We start from the raw sequence: 20595 nt of genomic DNA, 5'->3' as shown, positions 1-20595 counted from the left end.
GAATTTTCCATCGTAGAATATGGGAGATTAATCGTTAAACCATTATAGAGGTCTAGTTCTTTGGCCTGCGCAATCATCAGATCTTACACCTATTGATTTCTATCTGTGGGTAACACTAAATCAAAAGTTTAGTCGTATGGAAGCAAGTAATCATGCGACTAACCAACTATTCGATCACCCGATATTTTAATCTAAATAAAAGTACGGTATATAGGGTGTTCGGCCACCCTTGGGAAAAAATCTAATGAGGGGTTCTACAGGCCAAAATACGACGAAAATCAAGAATACCAATTTGTTGATGGAGGCTTCGTTAAAAAGTTATTAACAATTAAATTCAAAAATTTCAAATCGTTCTGGAAAAATTATTTTCAGTTGCGAGGGTCAATTACAATCATTTTTAGTCATTACACATACTCCCGAAATCCTACGCACCTTCGAGAAAAAAATTCCTTACCGAAAATCTAATTATTAGATGCCTAAATTTTTCAACAAAAAAAAAATTTCAAATCGTTCTGGAAAAATTATTTTCGGTTGTGGGGGTGCATTACAATTATTTTTGGTGAGTAGACATACCCCTGAAATCCTACCCACTTTCTAGAAAAAAATTCGAAAAGGTGTGAAATTTTTCAACAAAAAAAAAATTTCAGATCGTTTTGGAAAAATTATTTTCAGTTGCAGGGATGCATTACAATTATTTTTGGTGAGTAGACATACCCCTGAATTCCTACCCACTTTCTAGAAAAAAATTCGAAAAGGTGTGAAATTTTTCGACGAAAATAAAAATTCCAAATCATTCTGGAAAAAATTATTTTCGGTTGCGGGGGTGAATTACAATCATTTTTGGTGAGTAGACATACCCCTGAATTCCTGCGCATTTTCGAGAAAAAAATTCAGTACGGGTGGAATTATAAATGTTAATAACTTTTTAACAAAGTCTCCATCAACAAATTGGTATTCTTGATTATCGTCTTATTTTGGTATCTAGAATCCCCCATTAAAATTTTTCCCAGGTTGGCCGAACACCTTGTATAAGAACGATTACGTCTATCTGTATCTCCGTTTTAATTGCAAACCACCGGTTGCGAAAGTTTTTACGATGTATATTGGAACTACTATCGCGTAGTTGATTCAGAATTGCATTCAAATATGAAAGAGTGGCTTTATTCCCATCCCTGTTTGTTTACTCTTCCCGATCGTTGTTTATCGTATCGATTGCTATACAAAATTCAATCAAATGTAAAGAGCTTCGGCGATTTCTCTAGAAGTTATTAATTTTTGTTTTATTCAGCGCTGAAATTGAATTCTAGACCAATGTATAAATTTCCTGGATGTTTTCTCTGTTCATTTAGTTTCCAAATCGTGGCGTTCGATGTGTTGGTCAATAGTTTAATAATACTACTGAAGAAAATAATTATTCCCAATATTATTTTTCATTGTTTGCAGTTTAATATTTTTATAAACATCTAATTATATTTTGTTTCATTGTTACTCTTCTACATTTTTCCCCGGAAATATTCGATTCACGTTACAAAACAGCGTTCTGTATTTCATTAAAACGATTCAGCTGATACTGTGATTCATTTTTTCATCAATTTCCTGCTACGTGTCTCCTCGTTTAAAGCGAAAAACAGTAATAACGTTTCTGGAAACTGGATCAGGTCTGAATAATTGAATGTTCCTGGAACGGGAGATTTTGTCAATTTGTTTAAAACCCGCGTTGCTCGCGAACGATTGTTAAAACAACAGAAATTGGTTTGTTCGTTCTTGCGAAACCCTATCTCGTTTTACGACTGTATTTTCTTCTTAATGTTGAATATTTGTATCGTTTCTGGATGTAATTTTTGTTTAAAAACATTGTTCCAAGATTGGCAGATTGTCCATCACGCATACGGTTTCTATCCCGCGAGTTATTAAACCGCTTCATAGCTTTCGTATAAAAATATCCAAAATCCTTCCGTGAAATTACATCCGATAGTCGGAATTTTTGTGTTGCTGGTTACGGTTTGCGGAGATCATCGTTGGCTCGAGCAGCGAGCATTCCATTTCGACGCTTCCGCGGGAGTTTAATAATTTTCCTGCAATTGATTTTCGCTATTGTTGGCAAACGGAGAAGATAAAACCGTATTCGGCGTTTGCCGCTCCATAAACGTATCCTTTTAAGCTCGTAAAACGATAATCGGACTGTTCAAACAGCGATTCACGCTCCTCTCTCTCTCTCGTTTTGGCAATTGCATGTAATTTTCGGTCGAGTATTTCGCAACCTGAAAATGGTTTTTACTCGACGGAACGGTATAAATTTTTCCATTTCCTATGGAACGATTTCTCCACTACACGATACGCGTTTCTGTTTTTTTTCCGTTTTCACTATAAATGCAAACAAAAATGGGCCTCGGGTAGCTATCAAAAATAATTTCTATTTGTTCCATCGATGTACGAGTTTATACAATCTCCGATCTTTTTCATTCACCGTCAACATCGTCCAGTTACAGTACACAGATTCACGCGTAATTTTGCACAAACCTGGAGACACTATTTTTTTTTATCTACTGACATTCGTTTAGAGATATTCAACTTGTTTGATAATGAAATTAAAAGTTAGATTTCTAGTTGGGACGTTGGTTTCGTTGTTCGTTCGTCGCTCTACGATTCACCGAATGGCAACTATTAGATCGAAAACAATGGCGAAGTGTCTGAAGTTGCTCGGAGAATTACGCCCGCGACCAGTACTTGGCGAACGTCTCATCGATCTCGAAAGTTCCCGTTGCAAATTGCTCCGAGTGAGGGATAGTTTCTCGAACTTGGATGCGCTTTCGAACGCGGAGTACACGAGTCGTTGGATCGAGCGTGAAACGTTGCGGTTGATACCGGCTTGCGCCTTGTCGCGTGACATTTTGTGTCTGACCTGATCGAAAATCGTGCGCAAAAAGACATGAAATCTTCCGAAACGTGAATTTGTGCCTTATTAAAAGCGAAACGTGGAATCATTCGTCGGTCGTGAAACGTCGAAACCCACCATTGGCACCCGGACAGCTTCGCGGATAAACTTTCTGGTACTTCTGATTAATATCTTGAATCCTTCTAGTTACTCTAATGGAGAACACTTTGATTCGAGGAATTATTGCGTCGAGTAATTTAGTATGAGACGTTTTTCACCATTTATTATCTAATATTATTAAATTGCAAAATGGTAGATTTCTCTTTGCGTGATTTATGTTACATTATTTTACAGCAGAATTATATGTATTGATATGTACTTTTCTTGCCACAAATATAGATTGCATAACTGGTAAAATTTATACAATTTTACAACCAGTAATCAAAATTAATGGTTTCTAGAGAACATTTAATTACAAATAACGCAACCACTGGAATATCAATTTCGCAAGCGCGATGTTCAATAATTATTTTATAATAAAATTCATTCCAAAAGCAATTTTAACGTTGATTCATCGCGATGTTCCCACTATTTTCATCGAAACATTATTTTATGTTCATAATAAATTGCTCGAGACGAAATACACAGAGATTTTCAGGGAGCTTCAAATCCGCGAAATAGAATCTGCCATCGCGGAGGGTAAGTTCAAGCGCGAAACGTGTCGCTGAGGAAACTTGGGGGGTAGGGGGGAAATAATTTGAAAAGCGTCGAAGCAGCGGTGCCCAACGGTGTCTCTCGACGATTCTTTGGACCGTACGAGCGAGACCAGTCCGTACTCCCGTGTACCAAAAGCGTGTGTACGCGTGTGACGACATTTTTCGCACACGACGGAGAACCGGGCGCCGTTCACGGCTCGGTCTCGCGGTGGAGAAACTCTTAACTCTCTAAGGTATCAGTATCGTGTCACCTGTGATGGCAATCTTGCAGGACCACTTGCTGGTACCCTCAAGGACGATCAGTTCGGCCTGCTCGAGGCTGTCTATGTGCGTGTCCGGGTCGACTGAAAACGTCGTGCTGAAAAGAAGACAATGTCCTCGTCATACGGTTCGTCCTTCGACAACCTCCCGTGTACCGACACTCTCTCGACTCTCTTTCCCTCGCGTCTGTTCTCTCGTGACACCTGGGTACCGTAGCAGAGGCCACCGAAGGACGTGGTAGGACTGTCTCGAGCCGGAGGTCGTCGAAAGTTGGTTCAACGTCATCCACCAGCGGCGGCGGTTCAGCCCCAGACTAAGCGAGACCGTTTCGTAGGCTAAATGACCCCAGCAATATCGTGTCCAAGCAAAGCGCGCGTGTCTCACGCTGATGGCAGTCGCTCTTTCTCTCTGGGCTTAACGATCACGTGCTTTCTCGTGTCGGAGGTTCGCGATCCCGCGAGGGGTGTGGTTACGCCGGGGAAAGAAGAAAAGCGACAGAAGAGAGAATAGTAACAGTTCGCGCGTGGCTTTGAGCGAGAATGAGGACGGTGACGGAAAAATGTGGGCCGAAGAATGAAAGAGTCGGTCGAGAGCTTCTGTGAAGGGGAGCGGTGACGCGGGCGGACAGAGAACGTTCTTGAAGGCCGATGCGAAAGATACGCGATGAAGAGTAACGAGGAACGAGGGTTTGGAACGCGCGAACGTACCGGAGACAACCACGAAATTATTTCTCCGTGCGTGAAAAGAAAAACGCGCGACGACCACGATTCTCATTCGAGATGCTTTAGTTTCGATCATGTTCCTGTTCGAGCAGAGTATGGAGTAACGATCTGTAAATCACGCAGGGTGATGCGCAGGAGGAACAAAGAAGACAAACCTCAAAGCCTCGTTTGAGCGTCTGTTCTATAGAGATCTCCTCGAGTTCGAGATCGTCTATTGAATTGAATTTCCTACGAATGTACCGAGGGTCCGTCCATAAATAACAAGGATTGTTTTTGTTTGTCATTTTTACATTTCTACATCGATATATTATCTTTGGTCGAAGTCTGTTAATTTCTTTCGCCTCGTCCATATCGACGTTTCCCTTTTATAGTTTTCGTCGTTCTAGCGAATAAAAGAAAATTGCAAAAGAATCACTGTGGTCCAATTATAGTCTGCGTTTATGTTCTATGTGCTCTAGAAACTACAACGGATACAAGGGTTTTTAAGAGCTACCAAGGGCTAGAAGCAGCCCTTAAATGGATCAAACGAATCGTTTTAAGAGAAATTCATTATTTCTTGAACAATCACAAAAATTTCAATATTTCTAAGGGTCTTCTTTAGTTCAGTCACCTTTCTTTCCAGCTCTCTTAGTCTGGTCTTCGTATAGAACGTTTATTAACAAAATAATTCTGGTTATTTCTGGACGGTTCCCACGTACACGAGAAATTCCTCAGCCGTACACCAAAATGGGAAACGCGCGCGACAAATATTTATAAGCGAAGTCGCGAAAATTCCCTTCAACCGAGAGCCGGTCTAGTTTTCGTTTCGATCCTCGTTGGAACAACGGTGGATCATAGAGTATTGTCTCTGCAGGAATTCCCTTTGAGCGCGACGCCCCGCACCAAGGAATTTATTTCGACAGAGTTAATCCTCGCGCTTCGCTGCTTTGCATATTGCACGCGGCCCGTGAACGCGGCGTCGCTGATCGATCCGCGACGCATCGCGTCGTGTTCGAACCCTCGTACGGCGGCTGCGTGTAATTCCGACGCCACCTGTTAATCCTCGCGACGATAGAATTAGCGTCGGTTCGTTCAGACTTGGCTTGTCAGCGCGAAATAAGAAAACTTGTTGCGCCGCGCGGCGTGGCTCGTCGCCAACTTTCGAACACTTCGATCCTTGGCTCACGAAATCTAGGAACGTTGAAGAGCTGAGTGGTTTTTGCGGGCCAACAGATTCAGTTCAAGTCGAAGTCGAAGTCGAGAAAACGACGGGCAAATAGGAAAGATCCGTTGAAGTTTGTTTTTTTGGTTCAAACGTCAAACGCTAGGAAGACTCGCAAAACCACGTCGAAAAAAAGAACGATTCTAATACAATTATAACAGATTAGATTCCATAAGGCACTCTAAATATTTGTGATACTGTGAATTATCTCCAATTCAATTATTAGAATTAAAAAACTGAAACCGGTGACGAGTTCCCACCGACTTTTTGGTCGTTCGAAGGGCAACGAAACGTCCAAGAGATTATGGGTCAGCCTTTCCACCGTTCAGCGGTGATGAAACGCAACAAGAAAACAATTCGCCCCTTTTATTACCAGTTCTTGCAACAGCGGTTTAACGAGACGTAAGATCGTAAGGTAGATACTGGAGGAGCGTTGTTTACCTCGGAGGTACGGGGTCCGTTTCGTGAATTACAATACCCGGCTGGTACTCAGACAGGTATTGCATCCGAAAAGCACGAAAGAAGGAATGTAATGTCGCTGGGGATCCTGACTTACCCGAAGAAACTTTACGCGACTTCCTGGAGCAAATTTCAAACGACCCGAAAGTCGGGCGTGTCTAACGCGACGAATAAAACTATGACACACACACGAACGAACGTGTGTTTCTTTTATACTTTGGTGGTACTAAAAAATTTGTTCTCTGCTATTTTCTATCCAATGCTTAGCTTGTATCAAAAAGTAATTTCAAAGCCTCGGTATATTGCAAACGCTTAGAACTTCGAAGAATCGAATCTTGTCCAGAAGATCTTTTCGAAAGCTTAGCTAAGAGGAAGCTTGGGCAGCTTGATTTATACGCGATCCTTATGGAACGAAATTTCGACAACTTTAAGCGCAACAAATCCGGCTACATATCACGGCTGGCTGGTAGTTCGGTTCCGATAAATGTCGCCATAGCGTCGAGGACATTGGTTAGGCGTTGGCTCACGAAGCCGGACCGATAGAGCCGGCTTAGCTTTGACAATGGCAGCGGTATATGCCAACGGAGCCACAACAAGTTGCCATGTGACCTTAATGGACTTTCGATTGAATTCCTCCGGAGCAGAGGGAGCGCTAGCTCGTGCGATGGATAACCGCACGACATACGATACACGTACATGTTTGACGAAGAAGCACGTGCAACGTTAATCAGCTACATGCCGAATAAAATGTTCGTCGATCAACGACCGACCGTCACGCGTTGGCAATGCACGGTATTTTCAGTTCTCTGTTTCGAATAAAATCAATTCTTGTCCAAGTAACCCTCCTATAATACGTCTCAATCGAAACTGTGTCATACGAGAAGTCTCGAGAAGTAAAAAAAAAAAAAAACCTTTTGCAGTAATTGCTAGCGGTAGCCATTATCATTTTAATTTTCTGCGAGCTCGTTTAAGAGAAGTCTTGAATTTTGCGGCTTAACGCACAGAACTGGAATTTCATTGTTTAGTTGTTTCAAGGAAAGAGAATGCTTTTAGTATGCACACGTGGGAGGATCGCGCGTTAATCGCTTTTAAACTCTTGCGAAACAGCGTTACGTGAAATCCATGTTATAAGAGGGTTGTGCATGTTTATTAACCCTAGGATGACTTAACTTTTGGGGCCGTTTGAGACTCTTCTTTTTCATATTTCCTTTTGCGTCACGTACACACGCCGATAGATGATATACTATAATATTTACATTTTCTATTAGCGTAATTCCTCGCTCGAATTTACGCACTACGCACAGCTACGATTAAACAATGCGAAAGATGAATGCAGAGCGAGATGTAAATAACGTAGAAAAATACCCTAGAAGTCCTCCTAGGGTTAATTCTCGTTACAGTCGTAATCGTGTTCTCGAACGTGTTGTGGCATGATTGCAATTTTTGTACGCTTTTGTATCGAAACTATATTATAGAAGGGTTCGCCTACGTTTCCTAACGGTGCTCGGGATCAGTTTAGGATAACGACGAATGAAGTTTCTCTAGCCTCTATAGTATTCTACGCTCTTCAATGGAGAAGCTGAATATCGATGATCGTGTGACAAAGATGAACGAACAAACTCGACTAACGGTACTGCAAATACTGGATATACTAGATCAAACACACGCGTAAGAATTGCAAGACCACTTACCGGGAAGTTTGCTCGAGTTGATCGTCGACTAACGACTAAAAGGTTCTCTTTAGCGCAAGCCCCGCGATTACAACGATCCAGGGTAATTGGACGATCTGTGCACGTGTTTCCTGATCGAGAAAGTCTCTGATCGCTCGTTTCCCTTTTTCACTGATTCGTAATCTGATGATTGGTCACCTAAATTTATTCGTCGCGACGCTTTGCGCAAGGAAACGGAAGAAAGAAACCCCCGAAGAACTTACCCCCGCCAAGCAATCACGAACGTTCTTGGCTTCAGGCTCGAAACCTTTCATAAATGGGATATTACGCATTTCATATCTAACCAGTGAAACACCAGTGACCAGATAAATACAGTTACTTCCACTCGTATTCGTACACTGTAATGGGGTGATTCATTATGAATGAGAAGAAACTTTTGTTTAACAGGCAATAATTACAACATCGATCGAGAGGAATAATAATTATTGAGACAGTATAGAAATCAACAATACGTGTTTCGAAAGTGGCACGGCCCTTGATAAGTTTAACTCGTAATTTATTCAAACTTAAACCCTTGAATGAAAGAATGGAATTACATCAGATTCTAAAACGACAATTCATAAGAAACAAGTTTTCCCCATTTATCGAAGTGAATCACCGCTATAGTGTACGAATACCAGTAACAGTATATCTGTAAGATTCTAAGAAATACGTATTGCAAATAATGGACACATAAATTGCGCCCCTTTCTTGTCGGCATGTTGAAATCCGAATGGAAATCAGGTCGAAGAGGCTGTCGTTCTTCTCAATTTCGTACGAAACTCGGTATACGGAACTCATTGTGCCTTCGACTCTAAATTATGGCATTTACATTCGATTCGAAAGGGAACGGGGTTCAGCGGATCCGGATGGCCCTGAACGGGGGCGCGATGCAATTTCCAAGAAACCTGGAACGTTCCTCGAAACGCGAAAATCGACGAACTCGGGGAGCTATTGTTTCAGTTCGGTAAATTGTCGATCACTGGGGGGAGACGACCACCGCGTAAACTCGATTTCATCGATCTCGCCGTTGAAATGTTCGCCGAGTCGCAGAGCACGAGCGACTGCCGTGAAATTGCCACAGCGAAAACCCGGAAGACAAAAAACGCCGGAAGCGGGAGAGACGGTGGTCCCGAAACGAGACGCAGGCGAACGCCTGGAAATGTCCAATTAATGTTCGCGCGCTAATGGCCGACCCGCGATAACGTTGCGCCCAGAGACAAATGTAAATTATGGAGGCGACACGTGCGCAACATCGACACGGTGTGTACTTGCGCGCCTGTGTGTACCGTGTTCGGCGGAGGTGCTCGAGTAATTGGACAGGATATATGGGTTAGGTGTGTTTCGAGGGGATGACGTGTGAGAAGTATGCACCCGTTCGTCACATCGTACGTACGACTTCTTCGTGTGTTGCTCTGTATCATATTGCTGACGTGTGTATAGAGTATCCTTTGAATGCTGTGCCTTGAATTTCGATTGCTCTGTTTTTCGAACGTGGGCGGACCGTGGTGCACGAAGAAGCCGATTCTGCGCGAAAAAACACGTCGAAAATGTGGAGTACCGTTTTCACCTGGGATCCATCCTCCTCGAGGAAAACGATATTTTAATTGCGCGGCTGGATGGGGCATTCCACGCGAACTAGGACGCTTTTTCGAGCAGTGGTTTTCGATTTCGATGAAATTTTGACGCGTTACAGTCTTTGGCGATTTTTATACCGATCTTGGATTATTGCTGAACTTTTAAATTGATTTTATTCTTTGATAAATTGGAACTGTTAAACTAGCAATCCTATGAGAAATAATCTTCGGGAGTTCGTTCTTATTCGACAACAATAATTTATTTTAAACTGGCGTGAAATTTTCAATTATTTTTAATTTAAATCCTTCCAAATGATATATCTGAATTTGCGTAAAAATATGACGGTTGGAATAATACGGTCGATTTAGTGGCCTCGATGGATCCCGTTACTCATCATTAAATCGGTAAAGAATTCCAAAGCCTTCCAGTAATTATAGGGATACGTGCATCTATGTTCTCACATCTATTGGGCAGAAATTCCCTAATTACCCGAACAAAAAGGTGCAAGGTTGCTTTAACTTTGCAACTCGTTCCACAAACGCGTCGAATTTATAATAAAAAAATCGATTTCCTACCCAAGGCGACCGCTTACGCACCACGCCAGAAATTATTTGCGTCGCGAAGGATGCAACTCGGACCAAACGTGGGGTGGTGTAACAACGTAGGAGCCAATCGATCTTTCCACCATCGTTTCGCATAAACGCTCCACATTTTCGGTCGCGTTTCATCGTCGAGACTCCGTTTCGTCCTTCGTTCGACACGCCCCCGAATTCTGTGTGTGTAGACTCGGTGGTGTTTTCGAATTAAGTTCGTAATCCCTCTACGTCTACTTTCGCCACAACTACGAGCCTAGTTGGCAAAACGATACACGCAGGCGTTCACCTTGCACCGCGAGTAACACTACGTCTACCACATTCATGTACGGTTCGCGTACGCCGTACGTTGTCCCCGTCTCGCAATTGCATTTCTCTACACACACACCGGTATCGTTTTATGCCGGAAGTTTCTGTGTTACTTTGGCGTAGCGGAGACACACCGATGCGAACAGTGCAATCTACAATACGCACGGTTGCTCGCGGGGGCATGACATTTTGATTTTGGACGAGCGTCGCGGCGCGACGCGGATAATTTTCATTTCCCCCGGGTCGCGTGGCCATTTCTCCACCGGAAAAATTATAGGGGAACGGAGAAACGAGATAAACGGAGGACGCGCAGCGAGACAGAGAGAAGCAAGAGCGCCAGGCGAAAATAGAAAGAAAACAAAAACACGAAAGGAAGGGCGATAAGGGAGGGCCAGGTCCAGCGACCCGGAGCGAAAATTGTCCCTCGACGCCGCGGACGCCGGTTCCAGAATGCCTCTAGCCGCTCTATGCACACATTATGCGAGGAACGGGTGCATTCCGACAAACGGCACAGCCAAATCGCTATACAATGTATAGAAGTATATATATAGTATGTATATAGATATCAATGTGACAGTCAAAAAGTGTACAACACAGCAGCAGCCGGCAGAGCGTCAGACGCCGATGATGGAAATAATAACGATCACAGTAAAGGTGAAACGGTGTAGAACGTAAAAAAAGAAACAATGAGGGACGAGTGGTCAAGTATATATAATACATGGATGAACAAATGGCGAAAGGGGTCGCGGGAAAGGGAAATAGAAATATGGTTGAGGGTGGTTTGGCGCGCGCGTTTTTGCACAGAAAATCATAACAGTAACAATACATTTAGGCACATAGGTGGTACACATAATGTTATCGTATATAGTAATCGAGCGCTGCGCGTTTCATCGTTTCCGTTGCACGGATGGGGGTGCAAAAACCGGTCATGGCCGGCGGGCGCAACGAGCTGGCCACAAACCTGTAATGGCGATCTTCGCGGACCACTTGCTGGTACCGTCCAGAACCGACTGCTTCACCGACGTCATGTGACCCGTATGTGCGTCCTCGTCGACCCCGAAGACTGACCTAAACTCCGACGAGACTTTCTTTCACATGAGCTGTGCCAACGGCCTAGATCTCGTCTCCTACCTGTTCCTTCTTTCCCTCTATCTCTCTTTCTACCCTTAACTAGAAGCCACTTTTCTTGGGACGCGACCGAGAGCGTTCGACTCCCACTATTGTTCTCTTTCTCTTTCGCGTTCCATTGTGCGTCGAGGGTCGCGTGTAATGCAACGTCCCCGCTTGGCGCCACGTAATTGCATTGTGGGGGATGGCCCTGTGCGTTAAGAGGCCCCTAAATGGGCTACCCAGTTTCCACCCTCCTTGGAGTTTCTGTGATTTTAAACGGACTCTTCCCTCCCCCACTCGTTTTTCCTTTTTTCCCCTCGTACGATGTACTGTCCAACGTTCCTATGTACCAGAGATGATTCACAAAAATACTGCAATGTTTCGGGGTTGATGCAGAGTGTTCTCACAATTTGTCAAATTAAAGAGTCCTAGCTAGATTCATTATCTTCAACATTTAATCTCGAGAATTAATTCTGTTAGTTCCTCGGTGAAAAATATTAACCACTCATGCGTAAAATTAGTTGCCACTTGCTATTTACATTGTAATTTTAGCGAAAGCTATAATATATTCGAAATAAAACAAACAATTGCGCGCCTGAAAAGAGACCGCCACAGTTGACCGGTTAAGGGAACAGTTTGGTAATTTCAAATGAACTTGCGTGAAAGATTTGCCCAATTTGAGAAATTGTTTTTGTCAGATAATCCCCCTCGAAACAACACAATATTTAATATTAATAATACCCAGAGGCGTTCTGCTCGAACGTAGACAGTACCTCGTGTATGGACGCAACGAAGAATCTTCTCCAAGTATTTGTAAAATTTCAACATCGACTCTGGCACAAATTGCCAATTAATCTTGATTTTCTAATAATTTTATTAATTACTATCGACGATAACAATGTTCAGCTAATTAATCATCGGGAAACACGACGGTTCATCACGGCTTGTTTACATGACACGCTAACCCTCTGTGCACGATGTTTCCCGACGAGGCTCCTTTTTAAGTCTTCATACACCGGGTCGAAGATACGCGGCCGGGGCAAAATTACATGAACGAAAATATGATACAACGAATAATCTTTGTAGAACTAGTCTAGGTTGAATACTTTTGTTATCATGTTCAATTTCTCTTTTTGTAGTCTAATGGCTACTTTGGGTGGTGTGCCAATACGAAAAAAAGAATATTGTCAATTTTTATATTGTACATTATTATATCGTTGAAAAAGAAAGTGGAGAAATTCGAAACAGTCTTCGGTTACTTTTTATTACTAGTTGCCAATATGTGTATATTACCCATTAAGTAATATGATTTTATACTTTGTCGTTTTGACTTGGTTATAGAATACAAAACCATTTTCCATTAAAAATAGAAAGCCTTTGATACGGACATCACTAATTTAATTTACGCGCAGAACGGTACACTCATACCCTGTTATATGAAATGAAACTATGCAATATAAATATGATGGAAAAATGATGAAAAGGCAGATAAAGTGGATGGCGCATACAGCGAACAATTGAAATCGATGTATTCGAATGACCATAACTTCGAAACGAATGCGTGAAATGCGAAAGTTATCTCCTACGTAAAAATTGATATTTATATTGTACGTAATAACCGCTGTCTGAATTCTCAACAACCACAGAAAACTGCTAACCAAGATAACAAACGGTAACGTATTTCGTTTCACTTCTCTTCAAATGACAACATTCACCAAAATATTCAAAGTTCACGATTTCCAATTTTTCACTCTACGCACTTCCTCTTTATCTATAAATTTTCTATCGTGTTTCCTATAAATAAATATACCTCTACGATTCCTTGAGATTCCAAAAAAATATCAAACTCGTTGCTTTCCAACACACCACTCAAACTAGCCCATTCTAGACACGGTAAATCTTTAATAGAACTGAATATTCTACGCTTTTTCTCGTATTCTCCAGTCTCCTCGAGTCAGGAAGTCTTTCTCAGTTTTTCCAGGGTTACGGGTATGGAAAGTAGGGGGTGGGAATTTATTCGGGACACGGTCGAAATTTGCCCATCGTTATCATTCGGCTGATAAATAACTCTGTTTATCGAAAAGCCGATATCTCGTCGCGGTCCCGCATAAATCAAGGGCGACGTTGCTCTCGCCATCGGACCGCCAGCATGCTACCAGCCCGATCCAGTTCATTGACGAATACTTTCAAAGCGTTGTGGACACGCGCTCTTGTAATTAAAGCTCGCCTGGTCATCGATCAGACCGCTAACGAGGGCGTTGATTGCCCGATGACATTCTACCAAAAGCCTATACCCTTGTCGTCGTATCTTCCACCCCCTGGAGCCGTCGGGACGCGCGCGAACGAGATTATTTTTTTCACTCCCCTCCCCCCTGCCCCCCCCCCTCCCATCCCACGGAGAAGACGAGACCCGGCCTTGTGCAAGGTACGAGGTTTTCGGTTCGTTTCACGAGTTTCGCCCTCGTATCTTTTTCCATTGGTCCGCAGTCGCCATTGCTTCATCTCTTTGACCGGCCAGGTTCGCTCAAAGAGATTGCTATCCCGTCGTATTGTTCCGTGCGACGTACATGCTGCCTCGATTCCGCTTTGTACAGCCGACGTCGAGTTCGAGCGTCGGTTAACAAGGCTCCTCGACGCCCAAATAACGCCGCGAATTCCTGGATCAGCGAAATTTTTTTCGCGAAATTACGTAACGCGAATAAATACGGCTACAGTCGATATTTTCTTTCGTATTTACGGGCACAGAATCCCGTTCAATTTCTCGCTTTAAATGCAATCGGTCGGCAGTTCGTATTTACGTTGTAATATCTTTTATCGATGCGATCTCTAAAAACCGAGGCTATAATTCACAGACGAAAAAGTTGAATTCCTCCCGCGTCTGGCTATATTTTAACGCAAGTATTTTGTTCGGTGCACAATATTCGTCGAGGTATGTACATAAATCGATTCTTCTTATCATTTCGTATATAAAACACGTTCGCGGGCGTAAAAGTGCTACTGTATGGCCACCGAAAACATTCTGCTTTACGAGATATTTTATGTTTGCATATTTACTAGGTCGATTTTAACGTTGAAATTGTGTTTATGGCGCTAGATCACGTATCGTCGATGGCCGTGATTACGAGTATCGGTTAAATAATACCGATTTATAAACACGTTTCGTTCGGTTCGTGATAGATTCCCGTCTTTCAGATTGTATATTCCGTGTCTGCTCGAGGACAATATCTTACCATAAAATATGAAATATATGCCATTTTTATATGCAGAGTCGCGAGAGAATTTGATTTATATAAGGAGGATCTTTATTTAATATAAAGATGGTATATCGCCAGAAATTAAAATTTCCCTTCCAAAGAAATACGTTTGTATATTTTTTTAGAGATCGCGATATCTTCTGTGTGCTCCTAGAGGAATCGTGATATTCCATATGTGTTGTTCGAACGATCGTGATATTTTACTTGCAACCTTTGAACAATCGTGACACTCCGTCACGGTGTGTATTTGTGCTTTACGTTAATATTGATGTTAGCTTATTGGTGAGTTGCTATGTAGCGAAGATGGATGTGTTTGTAGATGATTGGTGGGTCGTGTTCCCTCTAGATGTTGATTTATGTGGAGGACGCGTAAGGAGAACGCAAATTTCTATGGTCCCTTCCCCATATTATTCTACAATATTCTCCAGAAATAAACAATCGATCTAAGGTTCTAGTTTATACTCGCGTTTTTTTTCAAAAACAATTTTCTCTTAACAATTTTAGAAGACATAAATTTAAATTAATTGTCATCCAAAAACCGACGTAAATTTCTGAAAGGTGATACTTTTTTCCATCGATCTGTGGTTAAAACGAAACGCAAGGCTCACGCTGAATCTTCGAGGGCAAATAAACGTAGCGTTTTATTTCGTCCCTCGCTCATTTGTTCTAACGACCGTAACGGCTATTTCATTAATTAATACCGACGAGAAAATACCGAGCGTTCCAATAACGAAAGCAGCACCTACACATCGATCGATCGAGATTTCATCGATCCTCCGCGTTATCAGGTCGAGCAACTGGGCGGATTCCTGAGCCAGGAAGCAATATAATTAACCGTGGCCATTGTAAATCTGTACACCGTTTGCTCGGTAATTTTTATCGTGATTTTTAGATCATACTCGACGGAGACTCTTCAATACTCTCGCCTTTCGAAATTAAAATACTTTGGATAATGTCTGTTTGACTTAAAGCGAAGAAAAATACTCGCCCGAAGTCAAACGAATTGTTCTCCGTTGTTCCAAGTTCGAAAACTGTAAAAGCAGATAAAAAAATTTAATATTCAAGCTAAACAATTGGAGGCGGAATCTGTAGAGTTATTAGAGCTCCAAGCGCGCGGAAGAAATACCATTCGCGAATCTCATAAAACTTTTAATTGGATATCCAATCGCGTTTCCAATCACATTACGCAACGGCGGATTAAAATAATGGGGTATAATCATTAATTCTTTAGAACGGATTCCCAGGATGCCAACGGTACCCGTGTCGCGCAATTTTCGGTGATTCTGATCTTCTTGCGCACGCATAATCGCATTGTATCATTAACTAATCCGGATTAGAGTTGTATAATTAGGGAAACTCGGCTAATGAGCGGAGGATCGTCGTTAATAGCCTGTTGGATAGTAGTTGGGCCCGCTGATTAATTTCCTAGCATGAGAAGACGCGATTAGGATGCCATCGTATCGATTATGCCGTGTCTGGCGAAATTATCGGCTCGATCGATCGCATTATTATTAGAGCTTATACGTAAGAAAGCCTTCGAATGTACGAATGCATCTCGTTGCTGTCGGGTAGCTGGCTACGATTTTCCCGAACTGCCGGCCACGGAAATTGCAATTCCGACCTATGCACGACCGGTTGATTACTTAATAACTGATAATGCGTCCGATCGATACCCCTGCTATTACGTTTTAAATCGATAGTACGACTTTATGGACTGGCGAGGCAAAGAAAAATCTAATAGCGACTGAAGTAACAACCAAACGGAATAGATTCTTTTCTCGTAACGTAACGGTGCAATAAACGAACAGCTCGTCGTTAATAAAGAGCGAGAAAAGAAATAACTGCTCGCATTATTACGCGAAATATTACCTTCTTCGCGGCGATAAAACAGCCTACGCGACGCTTAGTTTTGTATTTTCAATGGCACCGCTGTGAATTTAAACGCGTACCTCTAAAATTTACTTCTATTTATCCTGTCGCAACGTGCGCAATGTTCCGCGCGGTTTCGCGGGTTTTACCGAGTAAATGTGTCACATTTTTTCATATCGCGTCCGTTTTAAAATGTACGACTGTCGTGCAAAAACGGAAAGCACCAGATACCATTTTGCCCCGCGTTTTCGCCCCGGTAGAATAATATCTTGAAAATTGACTCGAAAAGGGGTAAGACCACTGCAAAAACCTGAAACGAAGCGTTTTTTTGCAATTTGATTTTTGGATGGATGGAAATGTAAGAGGATAATAATATTCAAAAATGTTATTAACCATGTCGTTAAGTGTTACATAAAAAAATATTTAGTCAAAAATAGTGCAAAATGACGACGCTGGAGCCATTCACGTGAGGCGTGTTTTAAATTTGAGGCGCTCTGCGGCGCGCAGCGTAACTGACGTAAATTTGTATCTGGAAAAAAACAAAAAATTTTCTCTTAATCTACATGGGTATAGCTAGAGAAATACGTAGGGGATCTTCCATAAGTTAATTTTAACATTATTTATTGACAAATGATTGAAAATTGAAATTTCTACTTCAAATGCTCGCCAATCACAAAAAAATTAATGATTCAAAAATCCCATACGTATTTCTCTAGCTATACTCATGTAGATTAAGAGAAAATTTTTTGTTTTTTTCCAGATACAAATATTCATTTTGCACTATTTTTTAATAAATATTTTTTTTTATACTTAACAACATGGTTAATAACATTCTTGAATATTATTATCCTCTGATGTTTTCCATCCATCTAAAAAAAAATCGCAAAGAAACGCTTTATTTCAGGTTTCTACAGTGTTCTACAGTCTTACCCCTTAAGGGGCCTTTCTGCTTTGTGGGTTTTAAAAAATCGAATTTTTTTTTCCATTTTCTATTACTATGTAGTCTCGAAAATATATCTACCAAATATTAAATTAAAATTTGAAAAACTAACGAAGTTATAGCCTGCTGAAATGTACCATATAACAACTGGACGCGAAACTTTAAAGCTGTTTTTCTCGAAACTACATTTTTCGGCACTGCGTAAGTGATGACAAAAAAACTATTCAAGATATCAACATGAAATTTATACAGTATGTTTAGAACTGGTCTCCCTGTAGCATGAACTAGGACAATTGCGATATATGCAATACTTTTTCTTTTATTAACAAAAAAGCAACCGAATATATGAAAATATTCAGTATTTTTTCGTAAAATAGCTGCTATTTTGTCATTTTTTGTTTTTTGAAAAGATCCTAGTTCATGCTATAACCACACTCATCTATATTAAGGATATCGTTGGTTTTTAAATTTCGGATAACTTGTTCAACAAAACAGCGTAATCAATAGATATTATGTGTTGGAAAAATTCGTAAATATAGCTAAATATATAATAAATGTATCTACAAAACCCGGAATTAATCACTCTTTAATAGCCCGCAAAAGAAAAAATCACAAAGAAACATGTATTTTTCGTGCCTGCAAGGTAGAATGGCCCCTTAATATACAAAACGAGTATCACAACAATTTAGTTACAGCGACTGTATATGACCGCGTACGAAAGGGGAATAAATTTGGGAAAATGTTCGATGGGGACGGGCGAAACGCGTCGGAACACGTCGCTCTATTTTTCGACTGACAAAGTTTAAAAGCATGCAGGCGTATCGGTCGTAAAGCATTTTGTAAAATACGGGCACGGGATCGACGGGCAAGAGGATCTCCGAAATGCCACGAGTTCTAAACGAACCTCCCGTGACGTTCGCTTCAATCACACTTTAGAATTCCGTGCATCATTGGAAGCTACCCGGGGTTACACGAATTATTTCCTACGTGACCTTTGCCGTTCGCTAGTAAGAAAGCACATTTTGCTCGCGCGCTTGATATATGATTCATTGTTGAATCGTGGATGTCGGTCACGACGTTTCTGCGTGATGAACATAAAATGTGCAGAGAAGGAAACCGATCCACATTTGCGTAACAAGTTTCCGTGACGGGGGAGCCAACTCTTATGCGAACCAGCCACGGGAGCACTTTCTGCGATTGAAAGTTAATTCGACGCTTGGTATTTTAATAAAAATTGTTACAAACTTCGTATATTGTTGGAGAGATAAATTGAAATAGTAAAATAAAATCTTTTCTACGCGGAAAAATCGGTTACTGCTCCAAATACTCGACCGAATGGTATTCGGTTTAATGGATTTCCCAATGAATGTTAATCGCGAGCTATTTTTAAAGCGGTATAATTACAAACGTTGTTCTTTCAAAGTATCAAAGGATTTGCATTTCGATCGATGGCAATGCAAACAAAGTACCTGTGCATTTGCAATCCCGTTTAATAGCTTCTGTTTACCAATTCGTAGGAATATTTGGTACAGGCGCTGAGATCATTCGAATTTTTAACGTAACGTTACAGAATAATTCTGATGAAACTTTGCGGTCTCGATATCGAAAGGAACAACTGTAAATCTGAACTGTTCGCGGGCATAGCGTTAAACGGTTCTCTGTATTCGGGCTGATTTTCATGTACTCCGTGACGCAACGACTCGATAAACTCGAAGGCGCGGGGTGATCGATGTTCGCGACATCGTTGGGAATTCAAAAGGTTTATAACCGGGATCGTAATCCCGATTGATCGAGTTCCCCTTTACAAATCTGCATCCTCCCTTTGGCGTCAACGCAAAGGTACGACGAGAAAATCCACTGCGGATCTTTTACCAGAACATCCATTTATTTGACGCCCGTCAACCATACGCCGCTGCTGTAATTCCACGCCGATGACGGTTCAAAGGCAAATTACCGGCTGGTAGACGGGATATTAAGCTCAGAGAATTACCGATCTATGATTAACGACAAACGTAATACATCATCTTACTTTTCGCGTGGTGAATCTGACGTTTCTGCACGTCGTACTGGTAAGGTAGAAAATTTTGCAACGTTCCTTTTTATACGAAAAAACTTCAATCTGAACGATATAGCGAGGAAGCACAAAAATATAACCGTTGCTATACAATACAATGCGTAATACAACGCGAAACAAAGCCGTCTGAAAGAACTAAGAAAAGTTGGACGAACCGCTGACTGAAGATGAAAACGCTCTGTACACACCGAGCGTTCCATTGTTCGTCGTGGAAATTCAAATTTTTCGCGCTGATCAGAATTTTCGTCCCTCCTAAACAGTAATTTAATTCCTCGAAGTATCCCTGGGCTGGCGAGTCGAGCAACTCCTCTCAAAGGAAATTAGAATTTCTAATAATTAAGGACCCGACTTGAGAAATCGGAGAGGATTTTTAAACGATGAATGGCTCTCGCCGTGCGCGATTAATGGGGCTTGTACATTTATTAAGTGAGAATTACGAGCATAACACGAGTAATCTGATATTCATCTCTTAGAAAATCTATTGAAAGGATTTCTCTGTACCAGAGGGATCCGCGAACTTTTACGGGGCTAAGTGGGTCAGTAATATCGTAGAAAAGTATCGTCTTCTTGCGCTTTAATCACAGCATTAATAATCACAATGGCCGTGCATGCATGTATATAAAAATGCAGAGGACTTTCCGCACGTGAGACTCTGCATTAATTTCAACGAGCACGCTTTGATCAACTGTCCTTTTATCCCACCGTTTCCTTGCGTTTAAGCTTTCGTATCATTTTTTCACCGGAGAATTAAGCGTTTCGTTATCTGAAAATTCCGTTAACAGCCGAGTCTATTAAATCGAATAACGGAGATGCGTTTCCAATTTTTAGAAAATATCCTTAGCGTTGCTTTTAAAGTCGATTTCAATAAACGCTGCTCGTAAGACGCGCCGTTAGCATCGCGAAACAAATTCGTCCCGCTTAAAAT

The 20595-nt window shown here is 41.6% G+C and overlaps 1 protein-coding gene across 6 annotated transcripts in view; it reads right to left on the bottom strand.

Moving 5' to 3' along the window:
* The window catches only part of LOC122401500, a 101672-nt gene that overhangs the window by 22989 nt on the left and 58088 nt on the right, over positions 1-20595 (bottom strand). For 4 of the 6 annotated variants that reach the window (XM_043403667.1, XM_043403671.1, XM_043403669.1 and 1 more), the window contains one exon: positions 11385-11491. In XM_043403667.1, coding sequence (XP_043259602.1) covers positions 11385-11491 — 107 coding nt within the window. Of the gene's footprint in view, positions 1-3842; positions 3950-11384; positions 11492-20595 lie in introns of all 6 variants that reach the window. The other 2 variants (XM_043403668.1, XM_043403672.1) reach the window with 1 other exon arrangement.

Source organism: Colletes gigas, unplaced genomic scaffold (genome assembly GCF_013123115.1).
Source record: "Colletes gigas isolate AHSC1104 unplaced genomic scaffold, ASM1312311v1 Colletes_gigas_Sc00025, whole genome shotgun sequence".
Taxonomy (NCBI): domain Eukaryota; kingdom Metazoa; phylum Arthropoda; class Insecta; order Hymenoptera; family Colletidae; genus Colletes; species Colletes gigas.
Note: the sequence above shows the minus strand (reverse complement) of the source record. Positions and strands in the feature narration are given on the sequence as shown.